Below are 17,819 nucleotides of genomic sequence, written 5' to 3' on the forward strand. Positions count from 1 at the left end.
AACAGAAATCAGCAATGTTTGCTAGTTGTTGTTTTGTTGTTGTTGTTGTTGTTGTTGTTGTTTTCAGAGAAAATAACTTAAATAAAATTAAGGCAAACAAAACATTTATGATGAGAAGCAGTGCAGGCAACAAGTGAGACACAGCTCAGGTCTCCTCCTTCTATTCCTTCTTGACCTCCTGACACTCAGCTCCATTGAGAATAGGTATGTCAAGTGGGCCTGGAGGCCCTGTACTCAGGCTGCAAAGACTACAGCATAGGTTTCTGCATGGGGCCTAGACCCAGTACATCTGATGCAGGGTGCCCTGCAAATTGGTAGGACTTAGGAGCCAACTGCAAACTCAAGCTTGTGAGCAAGGTACCTAAGCCTGCAGGGATTCACCAAGGAAGATGGTACAAGGCTAAGAGCCAGGAGACCATTTGTGTGAGCAGCCCACATCCCTAAGAACAAAGCAAAGGCCAAAGTCTAGAAAGAGAAAGGAAAGGCCTGAGGTCAGGCCAGGATGCCACCAAATATCTGGCCTTAACTGAGAGCTGGCAATAGCCCTGCCCATCCATAGGTCCAAACTATAACCCACCAGGGTCTTTTGGACTCTGTCAATCATGTTCTATCTTTGCCCTCTGACTTCTCATACCAAGTACCTAAAGTTGGGGTTGGGGAGAAAAGGGATTCACGGGAGCTTGAGGCTCTGCTCAGAGGAATCTGATCATCAGTTCCACCTGTTACTAAATTAAGACGTGATTACAATGAACTGACTCCCTTGCCAATTATGTATATCTATATGATGGTGAAAATTAAGGATTAATAAAGTGTAGGACAGTGACTAGGAACTACCTTTAGATCCAACACGAAGTCAATTATATATACTAGCCTGAGCACTATAATGCAATTAAACTGCCCTTTAAAAATCTCCTTGGGAGCAGGGTGGAGGTAGCACATGCCTTTGAGGCAGGTGTATTTTTGTGAACTCAGGCCAGCCTGGTCTATAGAGGAAGGCCCAGGATGGCCAGGGCCATACAAAGAGACCCTGTCTGGAAAGAGTTTGTTAAAGCAGTGCTTGCCTAACATGTGTTCAACCCTGAATTTTAGCCCTAGTGTGTGAGTGAGTATCTACCTAAATGATGGGTTTGTGTGAAATTGCAAAAACAGCACATGGACCACAATCTCAGCTTGTATGTAATTAATAAACAGGCATACAGTATTTCTCAGATAAAGTCAGAGTTATGGGATTGTAGACCTGTTTTCCTTCCTTGTACATATATTTATTGCCTAAAATGTCTATCATCAACACAAACTTTTAAGTGAAACAAGAAGTTTCTATTTTTAGGTCATTTCCTAGAAAATGCCTGCTTTCTCACTTTGTGTCAGGAGTGATACAGCTCCGACTTGAGAGCACATTAATGAATACAATGTAACTGGCCTCTACTTGTAGCCATCACTGCCACCTACAAAATCCCAGGCTGGAGCTGCTGAGTTCGCTCTAAGTGGAGACACTCATCACTAAGCCTGGCAACTTGAGTTCAATCCCAGCATCCCAAAATGTGAAGAAAGAGAGAACTGTCTCCTGAGCATCATCCTCTGATTTCCACATGCCTTCCATGGCACCTGCACGTGCGCGCGCCCACACACACACACACACACACACACACACACACACACACACCACATTTAAAAGTCTAAAATTCCCTGGAAAACATCTCAAATACTAAAGACCTTTTAAAAATATCTTCTTTTTTCAGACTTATTTTTATGTATATGTGTCTCTCTCTGTGTATGGACATGTATGTATGTGTGCCCAAGGAGGCCAGAAAAGGGCTTTGGATCTTCTGGAACTGGAGTTATTTATGATGGTTGTGAGCCATCTAATGTAGATACAAGAGCAAGAAGCACTCTTAGCTGATGAACCATCTCTCCAGGCCCCAAAAATGTTTTCTTAAAAGGCCTTTAATTCAAAGCATAAATATAAGCGCATTTGACACTGCAAGAAACTCAAAACTCCTTAGTACTAAGAACAAAATAAGCAGAGAAACTGAGAAAAAATAGCTTCAAGTAGAATAAATCCAACTTTTACCCCAAACAGAACACTTGTTTTACACTCATATTTTTGTGTTGCATAATAAATACCAAATTTTAATTTATTCAACCAGCATATTTACCTCTTTCTTTAAATGAAGAAAAACCATAATGCCATGTTCCCTTATTTTTTGGAATAAAACTAGAAACACAGTAAATGTAAATAAATAAAAGCAAACAAGATAAAAAGAAACACCCAATTATATTCCACAAATTAAAAAGTAATGACCATGCCATTGTTTTAAAAGTAATATAACCCCTTCTGATTTAATATTCTACCCAAACATTACTCAGTTGGAAATTCATCATTGTGATTTTGGATAGCTACTATTTCTAAGCTACCTTCTATGTGCTCAGTAGGCTGAATTGTACATTGACTTATGTAATGTTTTAAACCAACAATCACATAACAATAACTTAGGTATGTAACAAATTAGCAGTCCTACATTCATATACCCCAGGATTAGAACCTAGGAAATCTGGTTTACCTTGAACAAATCTGACACAGTGACTGAAGAGAAACACTGGGCATGTAGGTTAAAGCAGCATTGTAACACAACAGAAGGAATGTCAACACTTCAAACCTGAAGACAAACCAAAGGAATGTTAGCTGACCTGACACAGCAGAATCAGGCTTACACATTACAGACACAGTAAGGAAACTCAAAGGAAAAAGAAGTCTGCAAATAACAGTACTGCATCTTCAAAACTCCAGATAATGCCTGCAGCAAAGCACAGGGGCAAGTCTAGGTATGTCTGATTCTTTTCTAAAATGACTCAATATCCACAGAAGTATCACATTTAGCTCACTATACTTTATAAATTTACTGAAACAATTTTTAAACAACTTAGCTAGGAGAATTGTGCCTCTCCAGTGTACCTGTTCTGTGCTGTCAGCATCTCCCGTTGAGGATGGGGTCCACTGTACACAACCTTTGATAAGCCATGCTGGGATAGAGCACTCTCTGTCAGCGCCATAGACCCAATGCTGGAAGGCTAGCAAAAAGACAGTTTTGTTGAAGGTGATACTGAGAATGCACAAAGCACGGAGAGTGCCTACTAGGCACACAATATAGCTTAGAGATAGTCAGACTTCCTGTCATATTTCCACTCCAAGATTTAATAAATGTTAGAAACTAAACCACAAATGAAAATCACAATGTTTAATTTCCAAAATTCCATCCTGGAGTACGCAATTGTCCACCCCATTCCCACACAGACACAAATTAAGATGAGCCTTACCCATTATAGAAAGATAAATGCTTTCAATAAGGCTCTCACCATCAGATCTTAGTTCGATACTTTAGTGATTTTGACTTATTGTTTGAAAGAGTAAACACTCCGTGTGGTGATAATCAGTGCCTTTTGCAGTACTGATAACTCACTTCTGTGCATAGATAACTATACCCTAACATGGGATTATTGGAGCTTAGGACCAAACAAATACTTTGATAAAAAACTACTTACTTCATGATATACAGATGGTTTGGATAAAGATGGAATTGTAAAACTCAATACTTTACTATGTCCATGTTTGTCAACTATTTCCTACAAAAGTAAAAGGAAATATCTTAAAAGTTACCTTGTACATGTAACATTTTAAAAATAAAATTATTAGGACAATTTGTCCAGGTTTAATTTTTTGAGGTTATCATATTAATTGCAACATCTCTCCCTCCCCTTTCTTCCCTCTAAGACAAATTTTTAAAGACCAGAATAAAAGGAATTTAAAGACAATTAAAACTCTTGAACATTGGCGATCCATTATCAATTGGCATTAGCATCAGTAGGTAACATGTGCATTGTTGCATTTTCAAAACTAAAGCCAAGCAGAGCACTATAGTTAGCGTAGAAAATATCCAACTAAATTAAAGTTCCACTGTTCTCAGGATGGCTACGGCATAGACAGTGCAGTGACTTGCTCTTTACTAACAAGTTGTATTCTCTAAGTCAATTAAATATGAGATGTGTCTACAGAAGGACCTCACCTTCCCTTTCCATCTTAAAGAACACAACCCATAAGCATTCAGAATGTCATGTCATAACTGATACTCAGGCTAAGTCACACAAACCATTAAGTCTTATGTACATCTCAGGAGACAGTGGCGACTTACAAGGTGTGAGTACTGAATCTCATATTAGGCCTTTCTACTGGCTGTGTGTGTGTGTGTGTGTGTTTGTGAAGGCAAACAACAGCTTAAAGATACACTTAAACAGATACTGAATTTAAAAATTCAACAATAGCAGTAATTAGGCATGGCAGCACAGGCCTTTAATACTAGCATTTGAAAGACAGGCAGATCTCTGTGAGTTTGAGGCCAGTCTATTCTAAGTAACAAGCTCCAGGCCAGTCAGGGCTACATTATGAGACCCTGTCTCAAAATAAAATAAAACCTCACTGGTGGTGGTGGTATTATTATTATTAATCTCTATGAAAGTTTCAGCTTTCATTCAACCCATAAAAAATTTTTAGATAATTATATGTGTGTCCCAATACCCTTAGGTTCTTTTTTCTTTTAAATGAATAGTAGTTTTACTAAAATGAAAAGCAGTTTTCCAAAAAGCATTTTGTTAATCTTTGAAATACAAACCAGGTTGTAAACCCCTAGAAGAAGGGCCTCAATGCAGCCGCTGCTGTGCACATTTCTGCTGGCCGACACGGCGAGGTAGCACCAGATCAGCTCTGGGAGGAACTGCAGAGTGAACCGCAGCAGCTGCTCCTCCCCACTGCGGTAGAACTCAAAGAGCTGGTGACACACAGGCTCTAGTAACTGGAAGAAGATAACATGGTAAACGTATGTGAATGACATCACTGTATGAACTACAGAAGATTTCTCAGAATGGTTAAGTCTGAAATATACAAATGTTTTAATTTTCTTGAAACAAAACTAGTCGGTGGCCAGCTATTTCAGAAAGTTTAGATTCTAGTGGCGGGACACTACAACACATCAGCGAGTTGCTCTACCTCTCTCACAGATATTCTTACTCAGGCCCTGGAAGTTTACTTCTCAGCTAAGGTGTAGGAAGCCTCTTCCGTAACACTTTTCTTCTTAGTAAATTAGAAGTCAACATATAAGGGTTTGTCTGCAACACAGAAGTTACTAAAACAGACATCCTGGCCCACAACTTGCTCCCATGTGTGCAATGCCTAGTATGTAAGGCAGTTAGTTACAGAGTCATTACACCCAACCCATTGCTGAAGCCATGGTTACTGCTCCTGGGTTTTATACATAAATTAGATTCATCTACAGCCTTTTTTTCCCACTATACTCCCAATTAAATTATGTTAGTAGCACTAACTATATCCTTATTAAAGACTCTTAAAAACCAGAAAAAGCAAGTTAAGAGACTCTCACATCTCTCAAGTGTTCCTTTAAGTCACACACTACAATCAAACATAAAGCATGGCCAAACAGTCAGGAGATTCAAAAGCACTGCCTTTCAAGAAAACCTGAACAACTATACATTTTATTAACAAACAGCAGATAACATCAAGATACCAAGCATATTTCTACCAATAATTACAACAAAGAGAAATCAATGAATGATATAAATTTTTATTTCAAATAGACTAAATAAATAAAGTAAGGAGTAAATCAAACTAGCCTCTCCTAAAATCAGGGCTGGAAATGTGGCTCCCAGGCAGAGTGCTCACTTAGCACACCCAAGGCTGTGGGTTCGATTCTCAGTGCCAAAACAAACAAACAAAAAAGCAAAACAGGACAAGCAGACTGTTTATAAAGGTGGTACATGCCTTTAATCACAGCACTCAGGCAGGGCAGGGGAGGGGGAAAGAGGCAGAGGCAGGTGAAACTCTGTGAGTTCAAGCCCAGCCAGCCTGAGTTCTAGGACAATGAAGGCCACAGACAAACCCTGTCTCAAAAAAAAAGTATTCACCTTCTGGCAATTAACTCACTCATAGGGGTATTTTCCCTCATCACAATGGTGGTTCAAAAGCAAAGGTAAGACTGTCTCAAACAGAACAAAAGTCCAAAGTGACTCTGCTCTGTGCTCCAGCACTGTGCTCTGTGCCCCAGCACTCACTGTGCTCCAGCACTGTGCTCTGTGCCCCAGCACTGTGCTCTGTGCCCCAGCACTCACTGTGCTCCAACACTCACATTTCCAAATCCCCAAGCAAGCTTTAATTGAATCAATCCAGGAAGCTTGCAAAGTTTAACAAGCATTTCCAATAATAAACCTTGCTAGAAAATTCAAGACACTCTGTAAGAACACATAATCAACTTTAATCAAAATACACTCAGTCTTTATAATCCGTTTTCAATCCCAAATTTAAAAAAATGCCTAATGAAAGCATAATTAAGTGAAGACAGATTTAAAGAAAAGAAAGTCATGTTGCAAAAAGATTAAAATTATGCATCTGAAGTCAATACAGATAAATACCAACATCTGTTTGTTTTACAGTTTGCAAAGTACTGTTTATACAGAAACACGATCAATTCCACTCTACTGTAAGTAGACTATAACTAGCCATACTTTTTCAGATAAGGAAATGGAGACAGAAAGACTATGTACCATGATGGACAGTACACACTCACAAGAGCCAGAAAGGAGAAAGAGATATATGACTTTTACAAATGTCAGAAAACAATAATATATAATGTGAGAAATACAGGCATAGATAACATGAATGTATTTTAAGGTGGTAATTGAACATGCTGCCTTGCTAATGGCTCAGTGACATTTTGGAATACATTTCCCCATGAAAACATAGCTCAAACTAGTTAGAAGTTGAGGGCTGCTTGTAAAGGAAGCCTGGTCAACAAGAAACAGAGGAAAGCAGCTTGGTGAAGAAAAAGACAAGACAAAGATAACTGATTAAATTATTCCAGATGAAGTCTGAGGCTTGTCAGGAAAATCCCTAAGCCTGCTAACATCTCAGTCACAATGTACTCCATAGCATAGTAAGTAGAATCTAGGCTATTCTATACTCCCTCCAACACAAATTAATTACTCAAAAAACAGTATTTCCTGGAGTGTATAGTCTTGTTGCAAAGGCCCATTGATCCATGTAATATGTTACCTACCACTGAATAAAGAGATTAGTGGCAGGCCAGCAATGGCAGGGCTCAGGAGGCAGAGGTAGATGGATCTCCATGAATTTGAGGCCAGCCTATTCTACATAGTGAGTTCTAGGACAGCCAGGGCTACAAAGTGAGACCCTGCTGAGAGAAGGGGGCGGAGATGAGAAACAGAGAGACAGAGAGACACAGAGACAGATGACAGACACAGAGAGACAGAGAGATTGAGATTGATTTTAAACCTGTCACATCTTAAGCTAAAAAACAAAAGGAATTATGCAACTCATCTCCTTCCCATCTACTCCAGAGTTGTCTCCCTCTAGTCCCAGAGTAGGAAAGGAAGTAGCAGACCAAACGGTAGCACTCAATGACTGCCTCGCATCTCCCATACTTCCCTGCTGCTAGGAGTGTTTGTTATACTTGCCACATGGAAAACCTGTATTTGTCCATGGTCTGGGTTTGTGTGTGTGTGTGTGTGTGTATTTATTGTTGCTGTTGCTATGACACGTGGTAACTTATAAAGAATGTATTCCTTCCCAGCTCTACAGATTGGGTAGTCCAAAATCAAGAGTTTTTCTGCATCACCTCACAACAAAAGTCAGATGGGTAAGAAAGCTAAGGAGGCCCAACTCATCTTGCAAACAGCACCAACCCCATGTTCATCCCAGTGTTTTCTTCTGCTCTTTACTCGAAGAACTGAACCCAGGACCTAGTGTATGCTAGGCAAGAGCTCTCCCACTGAACTATATCCCAGGTCCATTTTTTTAAAACACTTGTTAAAATGCTAAGTATGTTCTCAGATAACTGTTAAAGGAAGAAAACATGTGAACCATCGAGAGACTCAGTTCCACAGTTACTCAGTCTCACTTTTCTCTCTCAGGGTGAAGATCACTGCTTTTTGAGACCCTAATGTCCACCACAGTAATGGCTTACAGCAGGTACATAAATATTTGCTGAAGAAAAAAAGATTATTTCCAGCAACTTAGACGTTTCAGGGCTATGGAGAGTCAGAGACAACAGAGAAGGAAAACACTAAGAAAAATAGATTTGGGGATACAGTAAGGATTCTAGTTTTCATTCTGGAGAATGATACACTGAAATTAATTTTATTCTTGTTTTGAAAATATATACATTTTCTTACCTTATATATGTGCGTGACATTTCATAATTAAATAAAAATAATCAACTGAATACTATTCATACAAACTGTAATGTACTTACCTCACTCTGTGGCTCCTGGATAACTTTATAGAGAGATGAAACTAAAGAACTCTTGTCTTTCAAATTTGTGGCATAATTTGGCAAAGATGTTTCTGGGAGAGTCTAAACAAATTAAAAAATTTTTTTTATTTTTATGAAATTCTAAATCAGACAAATTCATAAAAAAGAAAATAGTACATATTGGTCATTAACAAAGACTAGAGCAGGGGGAGGGAAACTAAGAAAAACTGCCTAAAAGACATGGAGTTTCCAGAATTCCATGCTGGTGTTTGGTACAACTTTATAAAAATAACAAAAGAACAAGAACAAAAATAAATAAAATAAAATTCAACCCTGCATCTTTACTTAAGACAGTGAATTTTATGTGATGTATAACTCAACAACAACAAATATTTAAAAATTTATTCTCTTATTACTAACTGGGTAAATCACCATCAGAACTCACCACTGGGACCAGAGCAATGGCTTAGTACATAAAGCACTTGCTGCACAAATAGGATCCCTAGATCCCACTTCAAAGCTGGGCAGGCATGGTGCTGATTGTAGTCCCAGCACTCTGGAGGTCGAGACAGGGCATTACTAGGGAAAGCTGGCTTTCTAGACTAGCCAATGGTGTGTTCTGTGTTCAACCAGAGACCCTGCCTCAATTAGTTAAGTGCAAAGTAATCAAAGAAGATACTCAGTCTCAACTGTCGGCCTACAACATACTCTCCCACATGTGCAAGTGCACTCACACACATGCAAACCCTCATGAACACAAGCATGCAGCCCATGCATTTATAAACATGAAAATGGAAAAATCTTCATCTTTAACTGCCGTTTTATATTAGAAACAATATTGAACCACATGTAAAGATAGAATTCTGTCTTCGAAGCATCAGGAGTGATGGGTCTCCTTAGGTGTATGAGGATCTGATAATGTGTCTAACCTGTATACCATAGGCCACCTGATCCAAATACTCCTGAGTTCCATGCTACTGGCAGAGGTGAGTCTACACTGCAGGTTGGGGAGAATACTGAGACTCCTCAGAACTCGGAACTGTACTACCACAAATTAACTCTGCCAATGCCAGTTAAAACACAGACCATCGACCACAGCCTGCTAGCACTACTTCTTTAGATGGGGACCCTACAGACCAGAGAGAGAAATGGAAAGAGAGACACTCTCAGTAGTAACTCATATAACTGTGGATGGAAAGGTGGCAGAAAAAACTGAAGAGAAACTTTACTGTAACAATAATAAAACGCATCCTTTAGAGCTCATCTCATTAGCAGTGTTTGTCTCCCATGTCACTGCCCACTCAGGTTCCCTCACTTACTCCCAGAGCAGACAGCATCTCAAGATACTCCTAACAGCCATGCTAAAACATGCACTCTGTCTCACACATCCCATACCAAGTATTTCATGATTTAACATGGGCTGTGGCTACAATACACAGCTTTAGGTGTGCATAAGTATCCACAGAAAATTAAGCTGCATTGCTTCTTACAGCAGGGTTATTGGTTCATTCTTACTTTACTTTCTCCCTGAGAGAAAGCTGTCCTTTCCCCTCTCCATCCCTATCACTCAACAGAAAGCCTCAAACTCAGACCTCTGCTGGGAGAGCACTGAGGGACAGGAAGAAATCAAACTGCCATTGTCTGTACTCAGGAAGAGTCTTTTTAAAACAGGTCATATTTTGCCTGAAGACATGTAAGTGACTAGGTTTTTCTAATTTAATAAGAGAGTTTTGTTTACCAGCATGCTAAGTAAATGTGAACCATTTGGGAACCTGCTACCATTCTCCAGAACAATAGCAGCAACGGCCACAACAACAAAAGCAGTTTCCATGCACTGCTCCATAAAGCAGAGATTTGGGCATTCTTCAGTATTTCAAAAGCAAGTAACAAAAGACCTCCAGGCAACATTCTATTTCTGTCATGTAATCAAGAGTAACCTAATACTGGAAAAATTTATATAAAAGCATCAGATTTCTTATCTCATTAAAACAAGCCTCAAGATATGTGTAAAGCACACTATTTCATCGACAGAACGAATGAAGCTCACTATGTAGTCTATATGAGCTCATAACGTGTTTTCTGTGAGCCAGTCAGAGGCCTCAGTGCTGCTTATCCTTCCCCACTCTTCCATCCCTCACCCCATTTCTCCCAACACTAAAGGCCTTGAAATGTCGTATGGAAACCTACCATAGAAGGCCCCTCAGATGTGTACATATACGCATGTAAAATGAACTGCCTTATAAGGGGGAACAATGACAACCCTGGAGACCCATAGCTATCCAATAAAAAGCTCAATACAAGGCATGAGCTTCCCCCTGTTGAGCTGTTATTTAATAGGGTCACATAGACAACTCCCCTCCAAATTCCAGCATTATTTTTTGTTTTCTTGAGGTGTTTGTTTGTTTGTTTGCTTGTTTATGTCTGTTTGGGGTGTTTGTGGTTTATATGGGGAGGGGTGATTTTTTGTTTGGTTTGGGGGTTTTGTGCGTGTGTGTGTGTGTGTGTGTGTGTTTGTTTTGCTTTGCTTTGTTTTGTTTTTCGCCACTGCTCTTGGTTACCCTCCAGAACTCAGGGTAAAACCCTACTGTTAAAGATACCACTTATCTACATAATAAGACATGGAAAAGTAAAGCTTGTACCATCCTGGATGCTTCTTTACTTCCTAGCTCTCATGGTGCTAGAAGGCTTTCTGCATCCTACCAGGGAAAAGTCATCAATAGTTTTACTTGTGAACACTGTAACCTGCAACAACGACTGTACGAGCCAGAGAGACCAGATGTCTGCAGTGAAGCAGTATTCGTCAGACATGATGACTCAGTTGCACATGTGAACTCACAGTATCTGAGGCAGCACAAGACTTGTACAAGATCAAGCAGCTGAAGTCCTAGCAGGGAGAGGGAGGGGCCCATGAAGTCCACCCCCATCTGAGGAGCTATTAACAATTGATGGCTGCAGGAGTGTGAGAAAGTCAATTTTCTTCAGGAATGCTGGCCCTGAGAGGCTACCCATGCTCCAGTAGATGCTCCCACATCCATACACATACAGACAGGACTAAATGGACCCAGTGGGTATTTAAAAAAAATTAAAGATAAAAAAAGAAAAAAAAGCATATGAAATTAGGAGAAAAGTAAGAGGGGCAAATAGGGAAGGAACTGCAGGGGAGAGAAGTGGGGAAGGACTTGATCAGAACACAATGCATATATAAATAATATTAAATAAAGTATTTTAAAAGAGAGAAAGAAATAGCCAGAGATAAAAGAACATCTCTTTTCTAAAATCTCCAACTCTGTGAAGCATAGACTCCTGGGGCTTCTGTTGATAAATGAGAAAAGAATGCCTTTAAAACCAGTGACGTAGCCATCACACGCAGCTCAAAACGCCACCACTAGCTCATGGTTTCTATGTGAGCAAAGCTGCCTTTCTATACAAGGGAAGGGTAGAACTACTATGTTTACAGTGCTTCAAGTCGAGCTCAGAGAGATGGCTCAGCATGAGAACACTGAATGAGGACCTGGATGATTCTCCTCTCAGCAACTACATGTTGACTCACAGCTCTCTCTAACTCCAGTCCCAAGGGATCATCCTACCTCCTCTTTTGGCTTTTGCAGGTACCAGACATGAACATGGTACACAGACATATATGCAGACAAAACACCCATATGCATATGATAAATAAATTAAAAATTAAAACAAAACAAAATGGTGCTTTGAAGAACTGATGTTAAAGGACCAGATGAACTCAAGAACTGTTGGCCTTCTCATTAACCAGGTTTCTCATGCTGTTGTTACTTAGAGATGAAAGAAAAAAACGAAAATTTAAAAAAAAAATGTTGAAATTATTCTTGGCATGTTTTTAAAGAAAACAGATGCTTCATACTAAAGTACCATTTGGCAGATGGCTTTTAAAATGTAAAGAGGTAACATGGATTGGGTGGAAGAGAATTAATGAAGACAGACAGATGGGTAAAGATTCAATAAACAGAACAACCCCATTCAATAGCTTCATACATGAAAATGAACTTTTGAGCCACATATTGAGTATCAGAAAATATAAAAACTGAGGCGCCTAGAATCTGTTCCATAATATACACACAGCATTAAGAAAAACACAAAACTTTAATCCCAGCACTTGGGAGGCAGAGGCAGGCGGATTTCTGAGTTCGAGGCTAGCCTGGTCTACAGAGTGAGTTCCAGGACAGCCAGGGCTATACAGAGAAACCCTGTCTCGAAACAAACAAACAAACAACAAAAAAAAACCAAAAAACAAAAAAAAGAAAAACACAAAACAATCTGCTGAAACTTTTTTACAAATAAGTCATTGAGAATATTAAATATTTATGAGACCCTAGTTTAGTCACTTTAGTCTACTTAGAGAATAATACCAACAAGTTAGCTAGTACAGAGACTCAGTGTCTAATTAGAGAATATTACCAACACTTTAGCTAGTATAGAGACTGAGTGTCTACTTAGAAAATACTACCACCACATTAGCTAGTACAGAGACTATGAGTGTCTACTTAGAAAATACCACCAACACATTAGCTAGTATAGAGACTGAATGCTTTTCTACAAGCACAAGAGTTTATTTTAAACTTTTACATTTATTTATTATTTAGTGTGCATGTGTATGTAGTCAGAGAACAATCAGTGGGAGGAATCAGTCCTCTCTGTGGGTTCTGGGATCTAACTCAGGTCATCAAATTTGTTGGTAAGTACCTTTGCCCCCTACCCTCACCCTACTACCCCAAACTATCCAGCCCACTAGAAAAAAATTTACAGGAGTTTATATTGTATGTAAATTTTTGGAAAAAGCTTTACAAGAAGCAAACTACATTGTTTCTGTGTTTTGGAAGCTGCTGAGTCCGATTATGAAAGGAGTTTAAACTGTGACCAGGGCACAACACCTACTGTATGTAACCTTTGTGATGCTACTGATTGAGCTGTAATGATTTACTCAATAAAGTACCTCTAGAACCTGGATCCAATCGACCTGTTGCTGACTCTCAGTCTACTCAGTCAATTACAATAATGTTGCATAGTTGTGCTACTCAAACAAAGAAACAAACAACAAAAACCCCAAATGGCCAAAACTGAGACTTTAAAAACAAAAAAAAACAAAAGAGGAGAGTGGGAGCTGGAAAGATAGTCCAGCAGTTAAGAGTACATGCTATTATTCTAGAGGACCAGAGTTTGATTCCCAGAATCCACGTTCGAGTCCCAGTATTCATCAGTGGCACAGCCATCCCCAAGGTATAAAAAGCTTTTTTCGAATGTATACATGTGCATGAAAATTAAGAATCCAAACAAATTTCCTTTCTTAAAATGTTTAACTATAACACATAGTCTTGCATCACAACAATTTGAAAAGGAGTCTCTTTCCAAGAGCACTCAGAATATTTGTTTCACACATTCTTCTACCTCGTGTTACTTTGTTTATTGCTGATAATCTTGCTTTCTTTATCAAACCAATAGCTGAGTACAACACACATTAACGAAATGGAGAATGCTCACCAAATTAAGCAAGGGATAGGAAACTCCTTGAATTTGTAATAATATAAACTTGAAGGCATTTAAACATCACAGCATCACAGAAACAAATTGATTGAATTTTGGTAAATTTAATTTGAGCAGGGAGAAAGGATTTACACCATTACTTTTTGTTTCATGAAGCCTATGATTCCGTCACTCCCTCTCCCAATGGAAAAGTTTCCTTATCTTTATATTAAATTTTTTAAACTTCACAAAATGTTGATATACCATAGCAATGCATCTTAATGACAAAGCATTACTTAGATGAAACTTGTATGTTTTCATACTCTTAGTTTCTTTTAGTGGAAGACAATATTTAGAAAGCAAGACTTGCATGGTATGCACTCACTGATAAATGGATATTAACCCAAAAGCTCGGAATACCCAAGATACAATTCATAGATCACATGAAGCTCAAGAAGAAGGAAGACCAAAGTGTGGATGCTTCAGTCCTTCTTAGAAGTGGGGACAAAATGCTCACAGGATCAAATACAGAGATAAAGTGTGGAGCAGAGACTGAAGGAAAGGCTAGCCAGAGACTGCCCCACCTGAGGATCCATCCCATATACAAACACAGATACTACTGTGGATGCCAAGAAATGCTTGCTGACAGGAGCCTGTCTCCTGAGAGGCTCTGCCAGAGCCAGACAAATACAGAGGCAGATGCTTGCAGCCAACCATTGGACTGAGCACAGGGTCCCCAATGGAAGAGAAAGGACTGAAGGAGCTGAGGGGGTTTGCAACCCCATAGGAAGAACAACAATATCAACCAACCAGACACACACACCCCCAGAGTTTCCAGGGACTAAACCATTAACCAAAGAGTACACATGGAATGACCCATGGTTCCAGCTGCATATGAAGCAGAGGATGGCTTTGTCGAGCATCAATGGGAGGAGAGGCCCTTGGTATTGTGAAGGCTCATTCCCCAGTGTAGGGGAATGCGAGGGCAGGGAGGCGGGAGTGGGTAGATAGGTGGGGGAACACCCTCATAGAAGCAGGAGGAAGGGAGATGGGAAGGAAGTTGGGGGGGGAGGACCAGGAAAGGGGATAACACTTGAAATGTAAATAAAGGAAATATCCAATTTAAACAAAATGAAGAAAGAAAGAAAGAAAGAGAGAGAGAGAGAGAGAGAGAGAGAGAGAGAGAGAGAGAGGCAGACTGACTGACTTGGTGCTTGCTATTGCTGTTTGAGAGGGTGCTACTACCTACAGGTCCTCTAGGCACAGCACCAAGAAATGTCCATATGCATGTATGTATCTGACACATCTTTAGAACCCATGCTTCACATTCAGTCTTCCAATTCTGGTCTCCTTGATTTCTTATCAACAGTCTCCATTCCAGGTTTGCAAGCCTTTCTCAGACAGAGCAAAATCAAATTCCCATATCCTTAATATATGTACTTATGTATTCAATGGCACTAATCTGCCAATGTAGCCTCTCCAGCTAGCTCTTATACAAGTCACTTTTGCATCTTCTTGCTAACCAGATAACTACTCTGTGCCCTCAGACACCAGAACACAGTATTGCCAATACTGCTTCCTGCCCTCTCTGTCCTCCCTACTACATGCCCTGGGTATCTGAACACTATGGAAAGACTGGGAAAGAATTAGCTATTTGGCTTACATTTCCAAATGGAGGCAGGGGCTGATGCAATAGCTGTGGGAGCATGGTGCTTACTGGCTTGTTCCACATGGCTTGCTCAGCCTGCTTTCTTACAGATCCCAGGACATTCAGCCCAGAGATGGCTCCATTCACAATGGGCTGTGCTTTCCCCTATCAATCACTAATGAAGAAAATGTTCTATAGACTGGACCACAGTTCAATCTTTTTTATTTTGGTTTGGTTTGGTTTGGTTTTTGAGACAGGGTTTCTCTATGTAGCCCTGGGTATCCTAGAACCCACTCTGTAGACCAGGCTGGCCTTGAACTCACAGAGATCTGCCTGCCTCTGCCTTCTGAGTACTGGGATTAAAGGCATGAGCCACCAGGCCTGACTCCACAGCCAGATCTTGTGGAGACATTTTCTCAGTCAAGGTTTCCTCCTCTCAGATAACTAATTTGTGTCAAAGTGACATAAATATAACTAGCATTATGATTTTAAACATTTGTCAAAATCATTGCCCCCCTCCTCCACAGCCAATATTTAACATATCTTCTCTGCACACTCCCCCCCTCTTAAGGAATCAGTAACTGGCTACGTTGCCTTTTCCACATTTGACATAAGAATGTTCTACAAAAAAATGGTACTCAACAGTTGAATCAGAAAAGTTCCATCAACTGGCCCTCAGTCCAGAATGTCCAGAATCATGACAATGTATAGCAAAACATATAAATACCTTTGAAGCAGAGAAGCCTAAAAACTCCTTGAATGATCATTACAAAGCTGACAAGAGGGAAGCACATATAAAATTTAATCCAAATATTAAAATTTGCAAAAAGTGTCAAACAGTACAATTTTTATACATTCCACACTGCTTCATGGTGAATTGAGAATTCCAAAGAAGCACACTCAATTGGTGGCAATAGATACTAAGAAAATAATAAAGCCTCTCTGGTGTTCATGAGGATTAGACAAAGAAAGCAGATAAAGCCAGCAGGTTAACAGGACACATAGCTTCTCTAATGGTCGCTAAGCAACTGGAATATAGGAACAACTCCTTTGAGTGACTACTACTGTACTCTTACTTACTGAGAATCCCTGTCTGAAATCATAGATCATCCAAACTTTGTCATCTGAACATGTATCAGTAAAAATGATCTTGTCCAGAGCATCTAAATCAATGCCGAGGAGAAGTCTTGGTTTCTACCACAGATAGGCTTCAGAACAAGACAGCAGGATCCACTTTCAAGTCCAGATTAGATGTAAAACTCATTACATTACACACTGTCCTGCTTTTATGAACCTATCAAAATACAGTTTTATGACAGCCATTGTAGTACATTAAGCTCCATAGAGACAGTGCCAGGACAAGTGAGAGCCAAACAGACACTGGGCAACTCTGTGCCTTTTGCAAACCTGTTGGGAGGAGCACAAGAAGAAGCACCCAGATGCATCTGTCAACTTCTCAGAGTTCTCCAAGAAGTGCTCAGAGGTAGAAGACCATGACTGCTAAAGAAAAGTGGAAATTTGAAGATATGGCAAAGGCTCACAAGGCTCATTATGAAAGAGAAATGAAAACCTACATCCCCCCAAAGGGGAGACCAACAAGAAGTTCAAGGACCCCAATGCATCCAAGAGGCCTCCTTCAGCCTTCTTCCTGTTCTGTTCTGAGTGCTGCCCAAAAATCAAAGGCAAGCATCCTAGCTTATCCATTGGTGATGTTGCAAAGAAACTAGGAGATATGTGGAATAACACTGCAGCAGATGACAAGCTGCAGAAGAAGTACTAAAAGGATATTGCTGCCTACAGAGCTAAAGGAAAACCTGATGCAATGAAAAAGGGGGTGGTCAAGGCTGAAAAGAGCAAGAAAAAGAAGGAAGAGGAAGATGAGGAGGATGAAGAGGATGAAGAAGAGGAGAAAGAGGATGATGATGAGTAAGTTGGTTCTAGTGCCGTTTTCTTTTTCTTGTCTATAAAACATTTAATCCCTCTGTACACAACTCCTTTTAAAGAAAAAAATTGAAATGTAAGGCTGTGTAAGATTTGTTTTTAAATTGTAGTGTCTTTTTTTTGTATAGTTATCACACTACCCAATGTGTCTTTAGATAGCCCTTTCCTGGTAGTATTTTCAATAGCCACTAACTTTGCCTGGTACAGTCTGGGGGTTGTAAATTGGCATGGAAATTTAAAGCAGGTTCTTACTGGTGTACTGCACAAATTAGTTATATATGGGGACAGTAGTTTGGATATTTTTTTTCTTTTGGTTTTATTTTTATTTTCATCTTCAGTTGTCTCTGATGCAGCTTATACGAAGATAATTGTTGTTCTGTTAACTGAATACCAGTCCATAATCG

General features: G+C 39.7%; 1 protein-coding gene across 3 annotated transcripts in view; it reads right to left on the minus strand.

Annotated features, from left to right (window-relative positions):
• The window catches only part of Fam126a (family with sequence similarity 126 member A), a 111,211-nt gene that overhangs the window by 58,395 nt on the left and 34,997 nt on the right, over nt 1-17,819 (minus strand). For all 3 annotated transcript variants that reach the window (XM_028774632.1, XM_028774630.1, XM_028774631.1), the window contains 5 exons: nt 8,334-8,435; nt 4,665-4,844; nt 3,541-3,621; nt 2,954-3,069; nt 2,562-2,657 (listed from right to left, as the gene is read on the minus strand). In XM_028774632.1, coding sequence (XP_028630465.1) covers nt 2,562-2,657; nt 2,954-3,069; nt 3,541-3,621; nt 4,665-4,844; nt 8,334-8,435 — 575 coding nt within the window. The remainder of the gene's footprint in view (nt 1-2,561; nt 2,658-2,953; nt 3,070-3,540; nt 3,622-4,664; nt 4,845-8,333; nt 8,436-17,819) is intronic.

The sequence above is a fragment of the Grammomys surdaster genome, unplaced genomic scaffold, assembly GCF_004785775.1.
Source record: "Grammomys surdaster isolate TR1022 unplaced genomic scaffold, NIH_TR_1.0 242, whole genome shotgun sequence".
Classification (NCBI taxonomy): Eukaryota; Metazoa; Chordata; class Mammalia; order Rodentia; family Muridae; genus Grammomys; species Grammomys surdaster.